The sequence below is a fragment of the Diospyros lotus genome, chromosome 10 (assembly GCF_014633365.1).
Source record: "Diospyros lotus cultivar Yz01 chromosome 10, ASM1463336v1, whole genome shotgun sequence".
Classification (NCBI taxonomy): Eukaryota; Viridiplantae; Streptophyta; class Magnoliopsida; order Ericales; family Ebenaceae; genus Diospyros; species Diospyros lotus.
Genome location: NC_068347.1, coordinates 20,636,693 through 20,660,321, shown reverse-complemented (window position 1 = coordinate 20,660,321; position 23,629 = coordinate 20,636,693). Strand labels below are relative to the sequence as shown.

General features: G+C 40.0%; 1 protein-coding gene across 1 annotated transcript; it reads right to left on the bottom strand.

Moving 5' to 3' along the window:
- Window positions 1–6,271: 6,271 nt before the first annotated feature.
- Window positions 6,272–6,811, bottom strand: LOC127811169 (secreted RxLR effector protein 161-like). Its single transcript, XM_052350875.1, has one exon. It carries the CDS (start codon window positions 6,809–6,811, stop codon window positions 6,272–6,274), a length of 540 nt encoding a protein of 179 aa, XP_052206835.1.
- Between the last annotated feature and the right edge of the window lie 16,818 nt (window positions 6,812–23,629).

The following is a 23,629-nucleotide window of genomic DNA, read 5'->3' as shown; positions in this document are numbered from 1 at the left end:
GGCTGTCGTTTTGTGTCTTATATGTGGGCCTTCGGCTCATTATTTGTGCATTATTGCATGTGTTATTATGTAGACTAAATTGTGGTTCATGGCATGATTTGTGTGCAGAATACGGGTAAGGTAGTCTCTAGCCTTGTTTCCTTATACTTGCCGAGTCTTGTGACTCACTCTTACTCTTCATCATTCTAGGTAAGGGAAATATGAAGGTTGAGGGCTGTGTCTGATCTGACAGGGTAGAGTATGTATAAGGCAATCATAGCTGAAGACCTTTGGGAAAGTGGTTTTTGTTCTTGGGTGAAGGAGAATATTGTTTTATTTTTTCTGTCGTTATGTATGGTAGTACCCTAGCGTCTGGCTAGTGGTTCTTGTTATGTAAAGGCTCCTCCATACTTGACTGCTTATCTATGTATATTATGCTTCTGCTGTGGTTCTGTATGTCCTTTTTCTCTTTTCTAGAGACCTCACCTTGGTTTCCCTGACTTAAGGGTTGTTGGGTTGGGGATCCTTACAATCTTGGTATCAAAGCGAGGTGGGGGTGTGTCAATACCTATACACATAGGCATGTCGGGTTGAGTTAGGATGATTAATGTTAGTTGTGAGTTCACAATAGGAGTTTATATCCTAAGCATTGAATTGTGGAGGAATCATGAGCGTGCAATGAGGATGTGGGCGACCGCCTATTCGAGGTCAAGGTCGGGCTACCCCGATGCCACAATTGCCTTAGGACCATGGTGAGGACCATCGGCATGATGTCTCTGATATGCTGGGGATGTTGGTAGGTATTTTGTAGGCCGTTAATGTCTTGTTTACCAATCAAATAAGGCTTTATTACAATAGTAATGACGGAGGTCAAGCCTTTATAGCTCAAGGGACTGATGGTAGTGTCAAGAGGGTACTCTTGAAGAATTTCATAGCATTGTTACCACTTGAGTTCCATGGGGGGCCGGATGTTTCCAGGGTTGAGAACTGGTTATCATCGATGGAGAAGCACCTGTGGACTATGGGTTGCACAGATGCTCAAAAGGTGTAGTTTGGTGCCTTTCTTTTGCAGGGTGATGCCGAGTAGTGGTGGGAGACTGTCAGGCAGCGGTTTATAGGTCAAGAGCTGTCGTGTACAGAATTCTTGGACATCTTCCATGAGACTTATATCCCTGCTTGGGTACGGGAGCAAAAGACCTATGAATTCATTGAGCTGGTGCAAAGGAATCATACAATGGCCCAGTATGAGATTGAGTTTATCTTTTTGGCACGGTATGCACTAGAGCTAGTGACACCAAAGGATAATAAGGCTAACAAGTTCTAGAGAGGCTTGAGAGCAGATATCTGACATGCATTGGTTGGGGCCTAGATCACAGATTATCTTACCGTGGTGTAGGGAGCCTACGCAATTGAGCAGGACCAGAACGAATTGAGGAGTGAATAGGTATCGAGTAGGGGAGCAAGAAATAATAGTAAGAAGAGGAAATGGGGAGTAAACTCTGGTAAGAGTAAACGAGGTTGCTATTAGTGTAGGCAGCTAGGACATGTGTGGAAGGATTGTCCACAAGTTTCTAATGTGGCACTTGACAGGGAGATCATCTGCTACTGATGTGGTTAGAAGAGGCATAGGAAAAATATGTGTACAGGACCACCACAGTTTAGGGGTTTGGGGCAGAGGTTTTCTTAGCGATTGACGATGCCCAAGATATGAGGAGCACCTTCGCCATTACTATTACACGTGGCGTAGCTCCCCATTATTACAAATATGCCACAGGTTTAGGGGTGAGTATTTTCCTTAACTGTAGTTGAGGTTAAAGGAGGGAACGCCACGATGCAAGGTATTCGTACTTTAAATGGCCATGATATTCATGTACTTTTTGATACAGGGTCTACGCACTCTTTCATAGTACCACATGTTGTGCACTTTGTACCCATTCCTTTGAGTTCATTGTCATACTATTTGTTTGTTACCACGCCCAATGGTACTATCTTACTAAGGAGCGAGGTGATTGGAGAATGTGAAATTAGGGTGCATGACTAGGTGTTATTAGGTGATCTTGTAGTGCTTGTTATTAAGGACTTTGATTTGATCCTAGGTATGGATTGGCTCTCGTGGCATTATGCCAAAGTTGATTGTTGTCATAAGGTTATCTTTCAAATTTTTGCAACAACCAGTTGTTGTATATCATAGAGTTAAGACAATGGTTTCGACCCCAATGATTTCTATGATGAAGGTAGAGAAATTGAGGCGTCATGGGTGTGAGGCATATCTTACCTTTATGTCAATTGCGGCAAGAGAAAAGAATGAGCTATCTCAGCTTCTGATAGTCCGGGATTTTCTCAATGTTTTTTCAGAGGAGTTACTAGGATTTCCACCGCACCGAGAGATCGACTACACGATTGAATTGTTGCTAGGGACTCAACCGATCTCTTAGACTCCATATAGAATGACCACTAACAAGTTAAAGGAGTTAAAGATGCAAGTTTAGGACTTGTTGGATAGGGATTTTATTCGACTGAGCATGTCGCCATGGGGAGCATCAGTGTTGTTTGTGTAGAAAAAAGATTGGTCAATGCAGTTGTGTATTGACTACCAACAATTGAATCAAGTCACGTTGAAGAATAAATATCCATTTCCTCAAGTGATGGCCTACTAGATCAGCTCCGAGGAACTTCTGTATTCTCCAAGATTGACCTAAGGTCAGGGTATCACTAAGTATGAGTGAGGGATGAAGACATTTTGAGGATAGCATTCCGCACATGGTATGACCACAATGAATTTGTGGTTATGCCATTTGGCTTGACGAATGCCCCAGTAGTGCTTATGGACCTAATGAATAAGGTGTTTAGGGAGTATGTGGATTGCTTTATTATTGTCTTTATAGAGGACATTCTAATATACTCACCGAGTTTGGAGGAGCATGAGATACACCTTAGGTTGGTTTTACAAAGGCTTAGGGAAAGGTAGTTATATGCCAAGTTCACTAAGTGTGAGTTATGGTTCTAGCAAAGACAAGTAGGGTTCCTCGAACATGTGGTGTTGAAAGAAGGTATTTCTATTGATCCAATGAAGATTCAAGCTGTACTAGATTAGTTGAGGCTTACGACAATAATCGAGATTCGAAATTTCCTTGGACTAGTCGGCTATTATCGGCAATTTATTGAGGGATTTACCCATTTGGCTTCACCAATGACCAAATCGACTTGGAAGGGAGCGAGTTTTGATTGGGATGATTCCTGTGAGAGTTGTTTTCAAGAGTTGAAGCAACAGTTGACTTCGACACCTGTGCTGACTATTCCAAGGAGCGATGAGAAGTTCACAGTTTTTAGTGATGCCTCTTATTCAGGGTTAAGATGAGTGCTGATGTAAGACGGGCGTGTGGTTGATTATGCATCTAGGCAGTTGAAGAAGCACGAGCTAAATTATCCTACCCACAACTTAGAGTTAGCAGCTGTTATGTTTGCATTGAAGATTTGTAGACACTATCTTTATGGTGAGAAGGTGGAGATATACACCGACCATAAGAGTTTGAAATATTTGTTCTCCCAGAAGGACTTGAACATGAGACATCATTGATGGATGGACCTATTGAAGGACTACGATTGTGAGATTTTTTACCACCCAAGGAAAGAAAATGTGGTGGTTGATGCATTGAGTCATCGTGGAGCAACAATTGCAATGATGATGGTCTAGGAATGGTCGTTAGTGGAGCAGATGAGTGAGCTCGTTGTGTCTGTAACACCAAGAGAGCTTGTGATATGTTGTATATACAAGAGTATCCAATCAGGTTTATCAGATTGGAACTTGATTGGATTCGAGAATGCCAAGGAAGTCATGAGAGGTTGGAATGGATTTTTGATAATATGGAGAGATTTGGCCCTTTGGGATACATCCGGAGGGGTGATGGTTTGTTGTTATACTGTGAGAGAATTTGTGTGCCAGACAATGAGGCACTTAGGTGAGGGATTTTGTCAGAAGCTCGCCAGTCACACTATACCATACACCCAGGTACCACAGATGTACCAGAGTTTACGCTGTCACTTTTGGTGGGACAGTATGAAGAGAAGTGTGGTAGAGTTTGTGTCACATTGCCTAGTGTGCCAACAGGTGAAAGTTGAGCATCAAAGACCCGTGAGATTGTTACGATCACTACCTGTTCCACAATGAAAGTGGGACAATATTTTCATGGATTTGTCTCAGGGTTGCCCCACACGTGTAAGGGTCATGACTCCATTAAAGAGAATCACTAGTATGTTGGTATACCCAAAAATAAATTTTTTACTGTGTATCAGATACACACAGCGAAATATAATATACACACCATACATAGCTTGGGTATTTAAGCAACACACATATTCAACAATTGAATACATAAATAAATCTCATACCAGCTGTCCGATGTAAGGTTGGGGTACAGAAACTATTTTTATATTGAGATCGTGTCCACCTCACATTGTGATGGTCCTAGTCTGTTCATACCTAGTTTGCAGTAAGGTACTATTGTGGTCACTTCTTCCCATGCTAGACATAGAGGATCTGCGTATTATTGGTGCCCGTGTCTCAAAATTATACGTGTAACAGTTACATGTATAATTTCTATGATTTTTCAAAGGAAGCAAAAAAGAGAAGAAGAAAAAGATAGTAGCATCGAAAGAGATGGGAGAAGAAAAGGCAAAGGCCTTGCCTCTATCCTTGCATCCAATCTCTCTCTCCCCCCCTCTTTTAATATCCTCTTCTCCAAATCCAATTGATTTTGGATTCCACCACCACCCCCACCTCAATTATGCATGCAATAATTTAATATACTATGCAGTACTCATTATTACCATGCACTGTGCACTATTTGTAATCCTTCACTGGCAATCATTTCACACTATGCACCATGCACTATCCATTATTACTATGCACTATTTTTTCAAGAGGGGTCAAGGGTTAACTTTTGACCAACCATTTTTAGAGATATTTTGGGCACACGATGTCGATACCAAACGTAACACTATATGGTGTGACTTTTTAGGTTAACTACTCGTTAGCAATCAGATAACACCGAAACCTTTTTCGATATCAGTCAACCCCTTGACCCATCATTGAAACTTCTTCAAACCCTAATGACATTCCGAGAGTTTTTGAATAGCACTTAGTAGCGGTTCACGACAGTATAAGTGACAATGAAGTCTCACTTTAAGTGAATCTATTATAGTTAATGATTACCGTGTGCTATAATCTTTTCATCACCTAATGTCCCAACTGAGCGAGAGTCATGAAGTGATAAACTCACAAAGTTAGTAACTATGTGTCAAATCTCATTAATGTGCTTAGATGACACTTTAGGAAACACCTTTCCTGACATTCAATCTGCCTTAGGTAGGGACTGTTCTGTCACATCAATAGTAGATCACATAAGATATTCACCCCATCAAATACCGACAAGGGGCAACAAATCCTATTCCTAACACTTGTCTCCATATACTAGCAATACAAAACCACATAAATGAACGTTCCCACCTTCCAATTTGATGGTTCGACTCATTAGCAAATCCCGCACACCAATACACAAAACAACCGTGTCAATTTAAGTATAAGGATCAACACACCATCACAACTTGATGACACAATTGTTATCCACCAGGACATGTGGTCAGTCATCGGCGTCACATTCGATTGATAGTTTTCCAATGACCATCCACAAGTTTACTAACGACATCTCATGTCATATGGCGCACGACACACCATCTTTCCATTGGTGTCCCCATATTAAACGAGGTAGTAACCCCTATGCTAGTCGATACTCAATTAATTGGAGTCCTTATCAAAAGAATTTAAGGACTAGGAATAGTTTAGGAAGTTATGTTACCAGATAATCCTATCACACAGTCTCAACACCTTGAGAATAAGATTCTCACACAGAAGATCTAGGGACTCATTCATACAAATGATTGGAGAGAATATGAATGAAGAAAACCTTGCATTTTATTGATTTATACAAAAATACAATTAATGCATTAAAACAAGCCTACTAGATGTCATTCAAATCTAGCATCAGGGCACATAAAACTAACAATCTCCCACTTACACTAATGCTAATTTACATCACATGTACATCTAGTGCTACACCATTGGCAGGAATCGAATACCCATCTTCTCAAGATGCCGATCTAGCCGTGACTAAGTCATAGCCTTGGTGAGTGGGTCAGCTATATTATTCGCTGAATCTATTCTCTGCAGCTGCACATCCCCATGTGCTATAATCTCTAGAATCAAATGAAACCAGCACTCAATGTGTTTGGATTTCTAATGAGACCCGAGTTCCTTTGCTTGCGCGATAACTCCATTATTGTCATAATACAAAGGTATTGGTGATAGAGTGGTTGGAACCACATCAACCTCAGAAAGAAACTTCAGGATCCAAACAGCTTCCTTAGTAGCATCACATGCCATAAGATACTCGGTTTCAGTGGTTGAATTCGTTGTGGTTGTCTGCTTGGAACTTTTCCAACTCACAACACTGCCATTCAAGAGATATAAAAAACCAGACATCGATTTGCTATCATTAACATCCGATTGAAAATCCAAACCAATAAATCCATCCACATGGAAATCACCCATTCCATAAATTAGTAGCATATCTTTAGTCCTTCGCAAGTACTTCAGAATATGCTTAACTGCGATCCAGTGACTCTCACCGGGATCGGACTGATATTGACTTACAACACTTATAGTGTATGCAATATCTGACCTTGTACATATCATCGCATACAGAAGGTTTCCAAATGCCAAAGCATAAGGTATCTTACTCATACGATCCCTCTCTTCAGGAGTATTAGGGGACATCTCCTTAGAGAGATGAACTTCAACTCGAATAGGCAACTGCCCCTTTTTGGAATTCAACATGCTAAACCTCTTTAGCAACTTCTCTATATACAAGCTTTGGGGGAGACTTATCAATTTCCTAACTCTATCTTTATAAAGTCTAATCCTCAAAATATAGGTAGCATATCTCAGATCCTTTATGGAGAATACTCTAGACAACTAGGCTTTCGCAGACATCATCATGTCCACATTGTTACCCATAATAAAAATATCATCCACATACAAGACTAGGATCACAATGTTTCTCCCACTAGCCTTCTTATATACACATGGTTTTTCAGATTTCTCAAGAAACCAAATTCTTTGATCTCATGATCAAAACAGATGTTCCAACTGCTCTATGCTTGCTTCAGACCATATATTGATCTCTTCAACAAATGCACCTGGCGTGAATCGACAGCCTCAAATGCACTCGGTTGTTTCATATAGATATCTTTTTTAAGAAATCCATTCACAAAAGTTATCTGGACGTCCATCTGCTAAATCTCATAGTCATAGTAAGCAACGATAACTAACATCTTCTTGATGGACTTTAGCATCACAATAGGTGAGAAAGTCTCGTTATAGTCAATTCCTTGATGGTGACAATAACCATTTTCCACTAATCGAACTTTATACGTCAAAACTTATCCATCTGAATCGATCTTTCTCTTGAAGATCCATTTACACCCGATAGGAACAATTCCTTTGGGTGGATTTACCAAGACCTAGACTTGGTTGGAGTACATAGACTCTATCACAGATTCCATAGCTATTCGCAACTTTGAGGCATTGATATCAAATATCGCCTCCTCATAGGTGGTAGGGTCAATTAACTTGTCACTGTCCCTTGCAAGAACAATTCATGTATCTCCTCCACCGATAAACCATACAATCGATTCAAATGATGAGGCACTCTACCAAACCTATGAGGAACTTGTGGATAATCTCCCTAACTTAATTCGCCTTACTCAATAATTCAACCAGGTATCTGTGGAATAGAAGACTCTTCTTCCATCAGATATATTTTCTTCCCCATGCCACCTTCCTGGATGAACTCTTCTTCCAAGAACTTAACATGTTTAGCAACCACAACTCTTGGATCATCCAAAAAATAGATATAATACCCTAAACTATCTTTAGGATAACACACAAAATGACCATTTTCAGATCTAGGATCCAACTTTTCTATTCTTAACCTTTTCGCATAAACCGGGTAACCCCAAATCCTAACATACTTAAGACTCGACGGTTTCCCAACCCATATCTCATATGGTATGGTTGAAACAAATTTAGTTGGTACTTGATTTATCAAATAAATCACGGTAAAAATAGCATAACCCCATAATGAAATAAGCAAATCCATGTAACTTAGCATAGAATAAACCATGTCTAACAAGGTCTTATTCCTATTTTCATCAACATCATTCAACTATGGTGTGTAAGGAGAAGTCAACTGTGAAATTATACAAGTATTCACCTCCTCGATCTGAACAAAGAATCTTGATACTCTTTTCTATTTGGTTTTCTACTTTAGCCTTGAACTCTTTGAACTTTTCAAAAACTTCAGACTTATACTTCATTAAGTACATGTAACCATATCGTGATAAATCATTAGTAAGATTTACAAAGTAGAAATAACCACCCTGTGCCATTACATTTATGGGCCCACATACATCTGAATGTACTAATCCTAACAATTTAGTAGCCATTTCCCCTTGTCCAACTAAATTAGACTTAGTCATTTTTTTGAGAATACACGACTCGCAAGTTGGCCTAGGTTCAGTACACAAATTACATATAAGACTCTAGTAAGCCAACTTCATAAGCCTCCTCTTGCAGATATGACCCAACTGTTGGTTCCTTAGGGTATGGCCACTCAAGAGGGGGGTGAATTGAGTGCTTTTAAAAATTTTATTTAATTGAATCCAAAAAAATACTTTGATTACTGATTTTAAGATATCAAACCCACTGTAATAACAAATAGAATAAAGAATGCACGATAGAGATCAACACGACGATATATAATAGTTTGATGTCGATACACACACCTATTCCACTCTCACAAGGTCTTAACCACCCTTGGGGTTCCACTAAGTCAAACATCAAGGTGTCTACACTAGTTCATCTTAGAAACTAAAACCATATACACACCTAGATTCAAAATGGTTCTAGGTAACCACTACAATCCATGAAAACATTTAAGAGTTACAAAGATTTGACCTTATCCATACTTGGACTGAATATAAACAATAAAAGCACAATAACTCAAAGCAATAAAACGAATAATATACCCTCGATCTGATGATCGAAAGATGACAAATGAACTACTGCTGCTTTGGCGGCTTGCTGAAGGAAGATCAGTACGCTCAGAAGCCGTTTGGTATTTGGATTTTGTGGGAACGTGTTCATAGACTGATTTGTATATTGTAAGAGCTTAGAGTTGCATTAGGGTTCTTCTGGTCGTGGAATAGGGGCTTAAATATGAGAAGAAAATGACCTGCAAGAGATATACCAAAAATATGTTCGCTGAACCCGTCGAGTCGACTTAGCTAAACCTCGAGTCGACTCGGTTTGAACTCGAGTCAACTTGGCTACACATCGAGTCGACTTGGTTGGAGCTCGAGTTAACTTGGCTAAAAATCGAGTCAACTTGGCTGACCGAGCAACAAAATGCGCAAAGAACACCTTCTCGGTTGAGTCGACTTGAAAGTCGACTTAATCAATACAAAAGGCTATTTTATGCTTTAAAACATAGGAAGATTATTTTAACCTCATTGAAAATTATTCAAAGAATATTCTAAACAATAAAAACATTCACAAAGGCGATTTTACAACAAAAAATAATTTATAAGATAATTTGGGCGCATCATTTTATATTTGCCATATAAGTTTTTGATAATCATCAAAATTTAACAACTATACGAAAATAAAAAAGTTGATTAAACAATCTCACCCTTTTTTTATGGATGAGGAAGGCTGCTCAGGTGGACGAGGAAGGCAACGATCTAGGGCTCTGAAAATATCAGAGCATGCCACGAGTCGAGTCCAGCAAGCGTATCTCCATTGCTGCAATTGAGTCTTGAACGTCCTGAATCTCATCATGAAGAGCGGCACTATCGGATGCAAGCTGCTCTAGCCTGTCTTGAATAGATGAGAAGGATGCTAAAGGAGGAGCACTAGAAAAACTGGCTATATCAACAGGTGGCTTAGAAGGAGGGTCAGGATGGACGGGGGTGGAAGGCACATGAGGAGGAAGAGGGGGCTGGTATACCCAACCACTTTTGACCCATTTGTAATGGATCTTCTTAACAGTGGCGTCATTGATGGTGTGAAAATGAGATGGAGGTTCAAAATTTTCGTCATCAAGCTCAATGGAAAGTTGGTAAATATGAAGGTCAGGCGACCGTAAGGAAGAGAACAACTCTGACTACTAGCTGCATGAGACGTGTGGGTAATGATGAGAGAGATAATGTCAATGTGACGCTCGTGCATAAGTGCCCAAAGAAGTCGGGCCTCGTTGGGGGTGAAAGTACTATGGGTTCCTTGTTTGGGTAGAAGTGTGTGGGTGAGATGAAGGTTTAGATAGATTATTGAGAAAGGTGATGGGGTAAGTGGGTTAAAGTAGGAGGTTACGATTGCCAATGAGATAAAAAATAACGATCTCCCATAAAACATCAAGATAGGTCACTTTGGAGTCATCTAGGACATTTGGGATTCCTAGGAGATTGGAAAATACATCTCAAGTGACTTGAATGTGGACTCCTTTGACATAAGACTGAAAGAGGTCATCCAGATTGTTGTAAAACGAGCAAACTAGGAAAGGATAGATGCGGTAGTTTTGGGTGAGGAGGAGTTCCCATGGACGATCAAGAAAGAACCATTTGCTAAAATTAGGATTCTGAGAGTTAAAGAAAGGACGATAGATATCTCGGCTGTGGACAACAGGACGCGCATGGAAGATTTGTAAAAATGGGCCTCGAGGTAGTGGTTGGGAAAGTAAGTGAAAGCGAAGGGTTCTTAAGGTGAAGGAGGTGGTGACGGTGAGCGAGGTCAAGAAGGGGTGTGGGAGAGAAAGAAAAGAGCATTTGAAGAGGAATGGGGAAAGACCGAAGGTCATGCGGGAATAAGCAGAAATCACTGGATTGAGTCGACTCGATTTAGGTCAAGTAGACTTGCGTCAAGTAGATATGGACTGCCTCGAGTCGACTCGAGGTGAGTCAACTTGATTACAAATCGAGTTGAGTCAACTGCAAGGGAAACCAATTGACTCTAAATGCAATCTGATTCAACCAAGATGATTTAACATCCCAATGCTCTTCGAATATAATTGAAACGATCTTCGGGAAGAGGTTTGGTAAAAATATTTGCCAATTGGCGATCAGTTGGGACAAATTCGAGTGCTATCTCTTGTTTTTGGACATGGTCTCTAAGGAAATGATGTTTTACTTTGATATGTTTGGTTCGAGAATGCAGTACTGAATTTCTAGAAATACTAATGGCACTCGTATTATCATACTTGATCGGGGTTTGTCTAAACGTGACTCCAAAATCTATGAGCTCTTGTCGAATCCAAAGGACTTGTGCACAACAACTATCGGCAACAATATATTCGGCCTTGGCGGTAGATAGAGCCACCGAGTTTTGTTTCTTTGAAAACCAAGATATTAACTTATTTCCTAATAGCTGACAAGTGTCGGATGTACTTTTCCGATCTACTTTACAACTGGTAAAGTCTGCATCAGAGTACCCTATTAACTCAAAACCATCTTCACATGGGTACCATAGACCTACATTATGGGTTCCAATTAAATATCTAAGAATCCTTTTAACTGCTAGAATATGAGATTCTTTAGGATCCGACTGAAATCGAGCTCATAGACTTACACTAAACATGATGTCGGGTCTACTCGCCATTAGGTAAAGTAATGATCCTATCATACTTCTATATAGCTTTTGGTCGACGCTTTTCCCTCGATCATCTTTGTCAAGCTTAGAGGATGGGATCATTGGGGTACCTATTGCTTTAGCATTTTGCAGTTCGAATTTCTTTAGTATTTCTCTTAGATATTTAGTTTGATGTACAAATATTCCTTTTCTTGACTGTTTCACTTGGAGACCTAAAAAGTATGTTAATTCTCCCATAAGACTCATCTCAAACTCGCTAGTCATAAGAGTTGCAAATGCTTTGCATAACTTGTCACTTGTTTCTTTAAACACAATATCATCTACATAGACTTGAATAATCAAAATGTTTGAGCCTTTATTTTTTATGAACAGGGTTGTATCAACTCTCCCCCTAGAGAAACCTTTTTTAATGAGAAATTTACTTAATCTATCATACCAAGCTCTAGGAGCTTGTTTGAGGCCTTATAGGGCTTTCCTAAGCTTATACACATGATTTTCTAAATGTGGGTCCTCAAAACTTGGAGGTTAGCTTACATATACTTCTTAATTGATATAGCCATTTAGAAATGCACTCTTCACATCCATTTGATATAACATGAAATTATTGTGAGAGGTAAAAGCTAATAACATCCTTATTGCTTCTAATCTAGCTACCAGGGCATATGATTTTTCAAAGTCGATGCCTTCTTCTTAGCAATAGCCCTTGGCTACCAATCTAGCCTTATTTCAAACTATGTTTCCACTCTTATCTAACTTATTCTTAAACACCCATTTTGTTTCTATGATTGATTTTCGTTTAGGTCTAGGAACTAACTCCCAAACTTCATTTCTCTTGAATTGGTTTAGTTCTTCTTGCATAGCTTTTACCCAATATTCATCTTCTAATGTTTGGTCTATGCAAGTTGGCTCAACTTTTGATATAAAGGTAACAATATTGTAATATTGTTGTAAAGACTCCCTAATCATTATTCCTTGATTTGGGTCTCCTAAAATTTGATCTATAGGATGACTTGATGCATGTTTGAAAGACTTAGGAAGCTTATCAAGATCTTTCCTTTCTAGAGGTTGTTCTTGCGATTGAGATTGAGAAATTTGAAATTCATCTTTTGATTCCTCTTGGTTTTCTAAATTCTTCAATTCTTTAGATTTGTCACTCGACATTTCTTCTTTGATGTCATTTCTTTCTTTTGATTCAGGGAGCTCATTGAATTTTACATGGATCGATTCTTCCAAACTATTTGTTCTAGTGTTGTATACTCTATAGCCTTTACTTGTATTTGAATAACCAAGAAATATGCCTTGATCGCTTTTAGCTTGAAACTTTCCAAGATTGTCTTTAGTATTGAAGATGAAACATTTACACCCAAACGCTCTAAAATATGATACATTAGGCCTTTTATCGAAATATAGTGCAGATGGAGTTTTCTCTATGCCTTGTCTAAGATTAAACCTATTTAGAATGTAGCAAACAGTGTTAACGGCTTCTGCCCAAAAATATGTTGGCAAGCTATTTTCTAACAACCTGGTTCTAGCCATCTCTTAGAGAGTCCTATTTCTTCTTTCTATGACTCCATTTTGTTTAGGGGTTCTAGGAGTTGAAAATTGATGATGGATGATGAATCCCATTTTCTTCACAAAATTCCATAAAGAGTCTATTTTTGAATTCCCTACCATGATCACTTCTAATAGTGACAATTTCACTTTCTCGCTCTCTTTGGATCCTCTTAACTAGCTTAACAAAGTTTTGGAATGCTTCATCCTTTGAGGTCAAGAACATAACCCAAGTGAACCTAGAGAAGTCATCTACTACCACAAATGCATAAAATTTTCCACCCATAGTTCTAGTTTGGGTAGTACCAAATAAGTCCACATGTAGTAATTGTAAGGGCCTTCTAGTTGAAATTTCACTTTTTGATTTAAATGAGGCTCTAGTTTGTTTTCCTTGGAAACACAAATCACATGAGACTTCTTCATTAAAATTTATTTTGGGGAGGCCTATAACTAGATCCTTTTTAGCTATCTTTCTAATCAAATTAGGATTAACATGACCTAGCCTTCTATGCCATAGGAGGACTTCTTCATTTTTCACCATTAGGCATTTTACATTAATTTTGTAAATGTCTGCTATATAAACATTTCCTTGTCTACTAGCACAAATAATGGTATCATTATTTCTATCAATGACAAGATAATATTTTTGGTGAAATATAACTTCATACCCATCATCACAAAATTAACTAATACTAAGCAAGTTGTGCTTTAAACCATCAACTAAAGGAACATTCTTCATAGTGGTGAGATGAGGTTTACCAACCATACCAATTCCAACCACTTTACCTTTAGCATTGTCACCAAATGTGACAAATCCACCATCCTTGTGAGTGAGATCCAAGAATAGGTCTCTCTCACCGGTCATGTGCCGTGAGCACCCACTATCCATATACCACTTGTTGCTCATTGTGGCCCTCACGCACATCTGCACATGTAAAATCACCTCTTAGTTTTGAGCACCCATCTAGAGACAAGTCCTTTGTAACCTACTTCATAATGATTAACAGATTGAGAAATTTTGGAAGTGCTTGCATATGACACATTTTTAGTTTTGTATCTTTCACTTTCTAATTCTCTCATAGTTTGAGCTACTCCTTTAGGTATTCACATCCAAACTTCTTTGGTCTTCTTAGGTTGTGGCTGCCATCTAGGCTGTCTCCATTCTCTTTTTGGTGCCTTGGTTTTAGGCCTAGGTTTGGTATTTCTTTTAGAAAGCAAAGTAGCTACAGATTTTCCAATAGCATTCTTTTTAGTCACTAACTTATTATTTTGATCTTTTAGATCCTTATTTTCCTCTTTAAGCTTGATTGACTCATCATCATTTTTGGATTCGTTATCTCTTTTTAGTTCCATTGTCTTCTCTTCTAAGATCCTTATTTCAATTTTTAGGCTTTCATTTTCTTCCTTAAAACTTTTCTTAGAATTTCTTAATTCCTTCTTAATGACTTGATATTCCTTGAACAGTTTTTCATAAGCATCTTGTAATTACTCTAATTCATTTATATCCTTATCTTGATCTTCCATGCCTATAAGACATACATGAGCTTCTTCATCTTCAGATTGGGAGGACTCACTAAAGGCATCTGCATCCCATGTTGAGAGGGCACATTTCTTAAATTTCTTGATTTTTTTCTTTTATACCTTCTTGTTTGATTTCTTTTCTTTCTTTGGGACAATCAAATTGCATATGTCCTACTTTCTTATAGTTATAACATGTAGGAGGAACTCTTTTACGCACTTTATCTTTCTTTCTCATTAGCTTGGCAAAAGTTTTAGTTAGGAGGGCAAATTCTTCATCATCTTCTTCTTCACTAGATTCTGATTCTTCGTTCACTTTTAACACTAAAGTTTTCTTTCCTTTAGGATTATCTTGATTTTTTTTGTTCAATATCAATTCATGAGTTAGAAGAGTACTTATTAATTTTTTCTTTGTTAGCACTTTCAGATTTTTAGCTTGTGAAATTACAGTCACCAAAGGCTGTCATTCTAGAGTTAAAGATCTAAGACTTTTTTTAACTTGGTCTTCTTCGAACACTACTTTTCCCAACATCTTGAGATTATTTATTATCTTTTGAAACCTATCGTTCATGTCACTTATGTTTTCATTTTGAAGCAATTTAAATTCTTCATATTAAGTCATCAAGAGATTGAACTTAGTGTCTTTGACTTGATCGGTTCCTTCATACACTACTTCTAGTTTTTTTTCATATCTCATTAGATGTAGAGCACGCAGGCAACTTTTCATATTCACTAGGAAGTATTGAGCAAAAGCTTACATATTTGGCTTTATGATTCATTTGATGTTTTTTAATATTTTCTACATTCCATTCCTTTTCTTCAGTCCCAATTGTAACAAACCCATCTCTAACAATCTTCCATAGTTGATAATCTATAGAAAACATATATGATTCCATTCTTATCTTCCAATATGCAAAATTCGTACCATCAAAAAATGATGGTCTAGTGGGTGAAGGGCCTTCAGGGATGGATTAACTACTGAATGAGGCCATTTCGATCTCTTCTAAGTTGAAATATATATTATGAGTTCAACTACCTAAGAAGCTTGCTCTAATACCAATTGCTGGTCCCTTAGGGTATGACCACTCAAGAGGAGGGTGAATTGAGTGCTCTTAAAAAATTTATTTAATTGAATCCAAACAAATACTATAATTACTGATTTTAAGATATCAAACCCAGTACAATAACAAATAGAATAAAGAATGCACGATAGAGAACATGACGATATATAGTGGTTCGGTGTCTATACATACACCTACTCCACTCTCCCAAGATTTTAACCACCCTTGGGGTTCCACTAAGTCAAACACCAAGGTTTCCACACTAGATCACATTGGAAACTAAAACCACATACACACCTAGATTCAAAATGGTTCTAGGTAACCACTATAATCCACGAAAACGTTTAAGAGTTACAAAGATTTGACCTTATCCACACTTGGACTAAATATAAACAATAAAAGCACAATAACTCAAAGCAATAAAACGAATAATATACCCTTGATCTGATGACCAAAAGATGACAAATGAACTACTACTGCTTTGGCGGCTTGTTGAAGGAAGATCAATACGCTCGAAAGCCGTTCGATATTTGGATTTTGCAGGAACACGTTGATAGGCTAATTTGTATACTGTGAGAGCTCAGAGTTGCATTAGGGTTCTTTTAGTCATGGAATAGGGGCTTAAATATGAGAAGAGAACGACCTGCAAGAGATATACCAAAAATATGTCCGCTGAACCCGTCGAGTTGACTTAGCTAAACCTTGAGTCGACTCGGTTTGAACTTGACTCGACTCGACTGCACATTGAGTCAACTCGGTTGGAGCACGAGTCGACTCGGCTGAAAATTGAGTCAACTTGGTTGACCGAGCAACAAAACACTCAAATAATGCCTTCTCAGCCAAGTCGACTTAGAAGTCAACTCAATCAATACAAAAGGCTATTTTATGCTTTAAAACATAGGAAGATTATTTTAACCTCTTCGAAAATTATTCAAAGAATATTCTAAACAATAAAAACATTCACGAAGGGGATTTTACAACAAAAAATAATTTATAAGATAATTTGGGGGCATCATTTTATATTAGCAATATAAGTTTTTGATAATCATCAAAATTTAACAACTATACGAAAATACGAAGTTGGCTCAACACCAGCCTAAGGTGCCACAACTATTTAGGATTAATTTGATTACCCCGATAACGCTTCTCTTTTAATGTGGTATTAGGTGTAACAACTATTTGCTGACTATATTCACATGCATGTGTTTCCAAGAAATATAGATCGTTTATCATCACAGATTTTCCCACACACATGTTATCAAACATAATCAAACATTCATTACATGCAAAATAAAATGTATAACTGTGACTTACAAGTTGTGGAATTGAAACAACATTCCGAATCACATTCGGTATATGTAAACAATCATATAAAACCAGTACATGCTTAGAGGGTAAAGATACAGAAGTAGTCCCTATGGCTAATGCAGCAACGCTTGCCCTATTGCTAACCTGCAAAACTACTTTGTGCTTCCCAAGTGCCTTATTTTGACTGAGATTCTGCGTAGACAAATAAATATGAGAAGTAGCGCCATAATCCATAATCCAAGAAGCAAGGTATCAACCAATCAAAAGATCAGTCTCAATAACACACATAGAAGGAAAAATGCCTTGACTCTCTGAGCACTTTCCCTTAAAGCTCCTCAGATAGTCTAGGCAGTTCATTTTCCAGTTTCCTTCTTGACAGTAAAAGTAATAATTACCCTTGCCCTGAACCTCCTTACCCTTTGTCTTTATCTGACCACCACCCCTATTGGCTCGGAGAACATTTCTCTCCCTCTTCCTAGATTTAGGTTTCTTCTGGAAGAAGACGAGACAACAATGTTCCCTTTCTCTACCCTTTCCTTTCATTTGTGCCTAGGTTGTTATTAACATATTTAAAAACTCAGAGAAAGAACACTCAATCTTATTCTTATAAAAATAAGTAACAAATGAGAAGAAAGAATCCGACAATGATTACAAGACAAGATCAGTCCAGAGATTAGTGTCCATTGGGAAGTCCAAGTCATCCAATTGACTAATCATATTGAACATCTCGATGACATGGTCTTCGATATCTGAACCCTTAACCATTTATGCCCAAAACAGCTTCTTCAATATCTCATACCAAGCTATCCAACTATGCTCACCAAGAGGTCCTTGAGATGTTGTATCATGCTTGTAGCACTCATAAAATGCTCAAGCTAATGCTACAAATCATTGGACATTGATGCGAGAATATAGTTATGGACTCTCTTGTCATGTTCTTTCAAAATCTCCCAAGGGATAATCTCCTCCTCGGTCACAGTTGGAGAAATTTCAGTAGGTGGTATATAGGACAAAGTGTCATCTATCTTTTCCATATTGAGCACTATTTTTAAACTTCGAAACTAGTTAGAAAAATTAGGGCTAGTTAGCCTATTGGTTTTTAGAATACGAGTTAACGGATTTAAATCTGCCATTTTTATTTGCAGAAAATAAATAGATATATTTGTTTGCATCTTTGTAAAACTCTATTTAATTAAGGTCTTTTTATTAAATGGGTACTCCTACTAATTTTTCGAATCCTACACATACTAGGTAGAAAACGTGATCCTTATATAGAATCCAATAGCGAGTGGTCGAATTCTCTTTCATAAAAATACCCCTCATATTTATAGTTTTTTGGAATACTCTTATAATTAAGTAGGCAACAATTGCCACCACATCGTATGTGGAGCTCGACTTTTGTCTTCTAACCCATCATAAACTTCACATTTACAGTTTTTTGGCTTGATGGACTAGTTAGATTCCATCCACTATCCAGCTAAGTGCAATGAGTTGAACATCACCCTCCCTCACATTTTAGTTACTTGGTAAGGTGAAACCCATTGAACATAGCCCTATCTCATGGTTAATAAAAGAAATCAAACAATCTTTTATGAAATACAATCTCATATTTACAGTTTTTTTGATACACCCAATCAAACAGATAAACCCCTATGACAGTGGAAAGTCACAATAAATCAGATTTACCATTTAGATATAATATTAATTTTATGGGAAGATTTTTAGACTTCTTAATTTAAGGTCTTATCAGGTTCCATTGTTTATTCCATCACACAACCATTGCATAATAAAATAAATAGTAAATAATAAATAATAAATTAAATCAAGATGACCATGGGTTGCACACAGAATAAACTCGAGCCACTTGGGTTTAAACCATGCCTCGCATCAACTCCTTGATGGACTGTTGCTTCGCCATTTCTATCTTGATTAACTCTTTGATATCGTCTTCAATTTACATCTTTTGTAAAATAAAGACTAAAAGAAGCTACTTGAGGCTAATACCTCAATACTTGTCCGAATGAATTAATTATTACAAATTTGAATTAAATCAAATGAAGCCCTATAACATTCATTCATTCATACATACCAAGCCTATGCTCATACTGTACATACATCCGCTTTCGCAGTTTCAAAACAATTTTGGAAAACATTTATCTTGCATATGTCAAATAATACAATCCGACATCCAAACAAGCATATCTAAATCCTCGTATTAATGTCTAATGTGAATTATTGCACAACCATAAAAACAAAACAATTAGAATATGTTGTTTGGCTATTAGAACAGGCACGCCGATTAAATGCAATATTTGACTCATAGATCCGCGTATATGCATTAAATATCAAGCTGAGCCTTTGATACCACTAAAGGGAATTATCGACGTTCGATTTCAGCTGACTGTGATTCGTTTTGGGCTGCGGTGAGTAAATCCAAAATACCAAGAAGAAGAAAAAAACCCAAATTCCAAACGTGAGTCAACACCAGAATTTTTACGTGGTTCGACCAGAACGATGCCTACTCCACAACCACACTCTAATTATTCTCTTTAGAATGGCGGTATCTGATTATTCTCCTTATCTCTGCCCCTCATGATATCTATCATTCTTATTTATACTAAGGGACTTTTACAATTTAGATAACATAAAGAAATACAATAAGTGTATAATGGGGGACAAACAGCCCTTATTGTCTTCACAAAACCGGGAGTGGGATCCTCATAACGAGGGGCATGGGCTGTTGCAGATAAAGTGAACGGACCCTACCTCTGACTTCTTCGCAGCTTTACCACTCATGCGAGCTGGAGGTTTTAGGCCAGCGACCTGGATGGTCCAACAATCTAGAGGATATTTCCGGGAGCTCGTTAGTTGATTGCTGGGAGCTCGTTGGGGGGCTTATCGTGAGCTCGCTAGATGCTCGCTTTACAAGTTCTGGATTTCGGTGGTGGCTGGACTTTCCTTGACGAGGTCGTTTGGGCCTTCTTGGCCTCGGGTGATTGGGCCGGTCCATCAGACCGAGTCTGGCCCATGCGGGGTGATACGGGAAATACATATAACATAAGCCCCCCAGTTCGGGTGCGATCTTCGTGTTGGGAACTGACGCGTGCCAGCTGTTCTTCCATCCCTCCGACTTTTGCCCAATTCCTTTAAGTCTCGTCATTCCACGCCGTACGCCTTGATTATGCCTGTGGGACCCACAAGCTGTCGTGCGGCCGCTGGATGCGAAGCATCTGGTAAGTCGCCTTTTGATCCGACGGTTGGGTCGACTAGGCTATTCGTATAAATGGTAGGGAGTGTCCACCCTTTCCCTCTTTCACGCCATTTTTGAAATCCTCTCTAGCCTTTGCCCTCTCGCTTTCACCTTCTTCTCTCGAGGCTTCCATTGCTGCCGTGCTCTCAAACACCTATTATTCTCGTCCGGCCCCATCGTTTAGTAAGTCTGCTGTGACTTCTTTTTCTTCTTTTCCTTCTTTGTGGGGCCCTTCCATCACCGGTTGGCCATTAATGGTTTCTCGGGCCTTGTTGATCCCGTCGGTGTCGCCCTTCTCTTTTGGGGAAAAGACACGAGCTGGTTGGTTCGGTATTCACTGGACTTTCGGGCATAAGAACCTTAGGATTAGACTTCGTGGAATACCGGGCTTGCAATTGTAGCCCCTCCACCTTAGGCGACACCCCTTTGCAAAGCGCTCAGCCTGGAAGACCTAGGGGATGTTTTTAGGGTTTTTCTAGATTCTTGAGGTCTGGTTCACGACTTGCAACTTGACTGTTCTTTCTTTTCCTTTGTAGATGTCCGACCAATACCGCGGAAATTCAGGTCAAAAGCGTTGCAACCATATCGTAGGAGAAAACGACACTTCGAACTCTGAAGATTGTCTCATCATGGAGGGCCAAACATTTAAGGATGCGAGCTCGCGATCTAGGGAGGTCGTCATCCTGACCTCTTCAGAAACTGAGCTGGAGGTCCAAGATTAAGTTGCTGAAGGGAGTAATGAACGTGCGGTCTTTAAGAGATTCCCATCCAAAGCCAAACCCCACGAGGTGATGACTTGTACCCGGGAGTTTCGTCTCCCCAGGAGTTGCCGAGTATACATCCCCGCTTCGAGCTCCCACGCAGCCTATCCGCCATCCAATTTCGTAGCCATTAGCCCCCAGCACCTCGAGTTTGGCCTTAGGTTCCCCGTAGCTCCGTACCTTATTGCCCTTTTGAACGACGTCAAGCTCGCCCCCTTTCAATTAACACTAAACTCGTATGCCCAACTCACTTCTTTGGCCGTCTTATTCCTTACAAATAAACTTCCTCTCCCTTCGCCAAAACTGATAAAATTTTTATTTTCCTTCAAAAATGCCAAGGATGGGCTGTACTACCTGGCGGCTCGTCCTTCCCCGTACAAGGCCACCCTTCCACAGGGTAAAGCGAAGGGGAAGTCCAACGTGGGCAATTCCAAGTCTAGTTGGTTCTTCATGTCTTGCCCTTCGCTTTCCCTACTTAGGAATTATAGCTTCGCACTGACCCCTGGTAAGAGAATATTAGCTCGCATGAATCTTTCCTTTCTTTCTTGAGTACATGTTTTAACTTGCTCATCCTTTGATGCAAATTTTGGGGGTAAGAAACCGACTTTATCGGCTGAGGAGACCGACGTCCTTGACAAGCTTGTGGCTGCGGGGTCGAGCTCAGAGATTCTTGAGCTTTCAGACGAGCTTCTCCGAGACAACGAGCTCGCCCCTCCTCTTGGCGTCGAGACCGTCCAAGGGGACCACATCAGGGATTTGGGCCCAAAGATCCCCCCGTCTGCTTTCCAGGTCGCAGGGCTGAGTAGTTCAAGAGGATAAGCCAACCCAGACAAAAGCATTGTTGACCTCGACCTCCTCCAGTCGAGGCGATCTAGGCTGAGATCGGGCACTACCTCGTCCACAACCCCGAGTTCTAGCTCGCGGGGTGGTGGGTCGGAGCAGTCGCAGCCGCAACTGCGCCCCTAGCAACAGCAACAATAGACCTCGCAGCTGCGGGGGAATCAGCAGGAGCAACGGTAAATAACTCTGCCCCATCAATCCCAACAGCAAAAGCAAACCCATCAGCAGCCAGGGCATCGGGCCCCTGCCTCCTGAGACCATGGTTCGAGCTAGGCCCATGGGAAGGAGGTCGTAGTGGAGGTTCAAGACGCTCCTGCTGCTGGTTCGAAGATGAGGCCTGACCAGCCGCAGCAGAGGGAGGACGCTAGGGCCAAATGGGCTAGGGTCCCTGAGAAGGAGCTGGCCCTAGAGGCCCTGCCGGGAGGGGTCTATGTCAGCTCCCTCGATGACTCAAAGCTAAAAGGCATCCCTCTTTGTGACTTCATGGCCCGTCATAGTCTGGTGATAAGTGAGATTTTTTTGTACCTTGGTTTCTTTGTTTGCTTTTTAATGCACTAACCCTTCTCCTTTCGCAGGCTTCCTTTACTGTCATGAAGCTCTGAGCTCAGTATAAGGATTTTGAGGAGTAGCTTCAGACGGTGAGCGCGTCGCTTCAGGCTAAAATAGCGAAGCTCGAGGACAGGAAGAATGCTCAAAAAGCCAAAATAATGAAGCTCTCGGATGAGAAGAGAGATATGCAGGTTGAGCTCCTTGCTACCCAAAAGGAGGTGGAGGGCTCCTTGGCGCATTTGACGATGGAGGTTCAGAATAATAAAGATCTCGACGAGAAGCTTTGCAAGTCGAAGAACATATGGGAGCTTGCCAACTCCGGGCTCACCGGCGAGCTAAATAAAGCGAAGGAGGAGTTGCGGAGGGCTCAGGAGCGACTCAAATCGACCGAGGCGGAGCTGAAGGTGACGAAAGAGGAGCAGACTCAGGCAGATGATCGTGTTGCCCGATGTGAGGAGCTCGCCAAGAGGACCATTGACGATATAAGGGTGGAGGTCGGAGTGCGGATGGACGCTGCGCACCAAGAGACCAGATTCGACACCTGCTCGGCGTTCCTGTACACCTTTTGGGTGAACCATCCTGAGATGGATTTCTCATTCTTTGGTGCGCAGGCTATCGAGGAGGTGGAGCGGTATATTGCCGAGGCCACAGAGGACGCTGACGATGCCACTCCCCTTGATTCGTCTGTGGTCGCGACGCAAGCTACCCCGGTTAAGGCCGAGCTATGTGGGGCTGTCGAGGTTCAGCCCGGTGAGACTGCCAGGGAGCCTCTTATGGAGGTTGTCGAGGTTTGTCTAGTCAGGGCTGTGGATCCTCAGCCGACTCCGTCCACTACAGCCCAGCCTGTCGAGGTCGATCTTGTAGAAGCAATCGCCCCTCCTAGCTAGGACTCTCACATGTGTATTTTTTTTTTTTTTTTGGTAATACGAGCTTCATCCAATAAAAATGGGCATTTTCTGTACTTTGTTTATCTCGCCTTAAATTCCTTTGTGGACTCAAGCTAATTCTGACGAGGTTCCGGCATAGCGATTCTTGAACCAATTTTCATGATGTA

Excerpts from the sequence above, each read along its gene's own strand:
- LOC127811169 (XM_052350875.1), bottom strand. The coding sequence starts at position 6,811 with ATGTCCCCTAATACTCCTGAAGAGAGGGATCGTATGAGTAAGATACCT.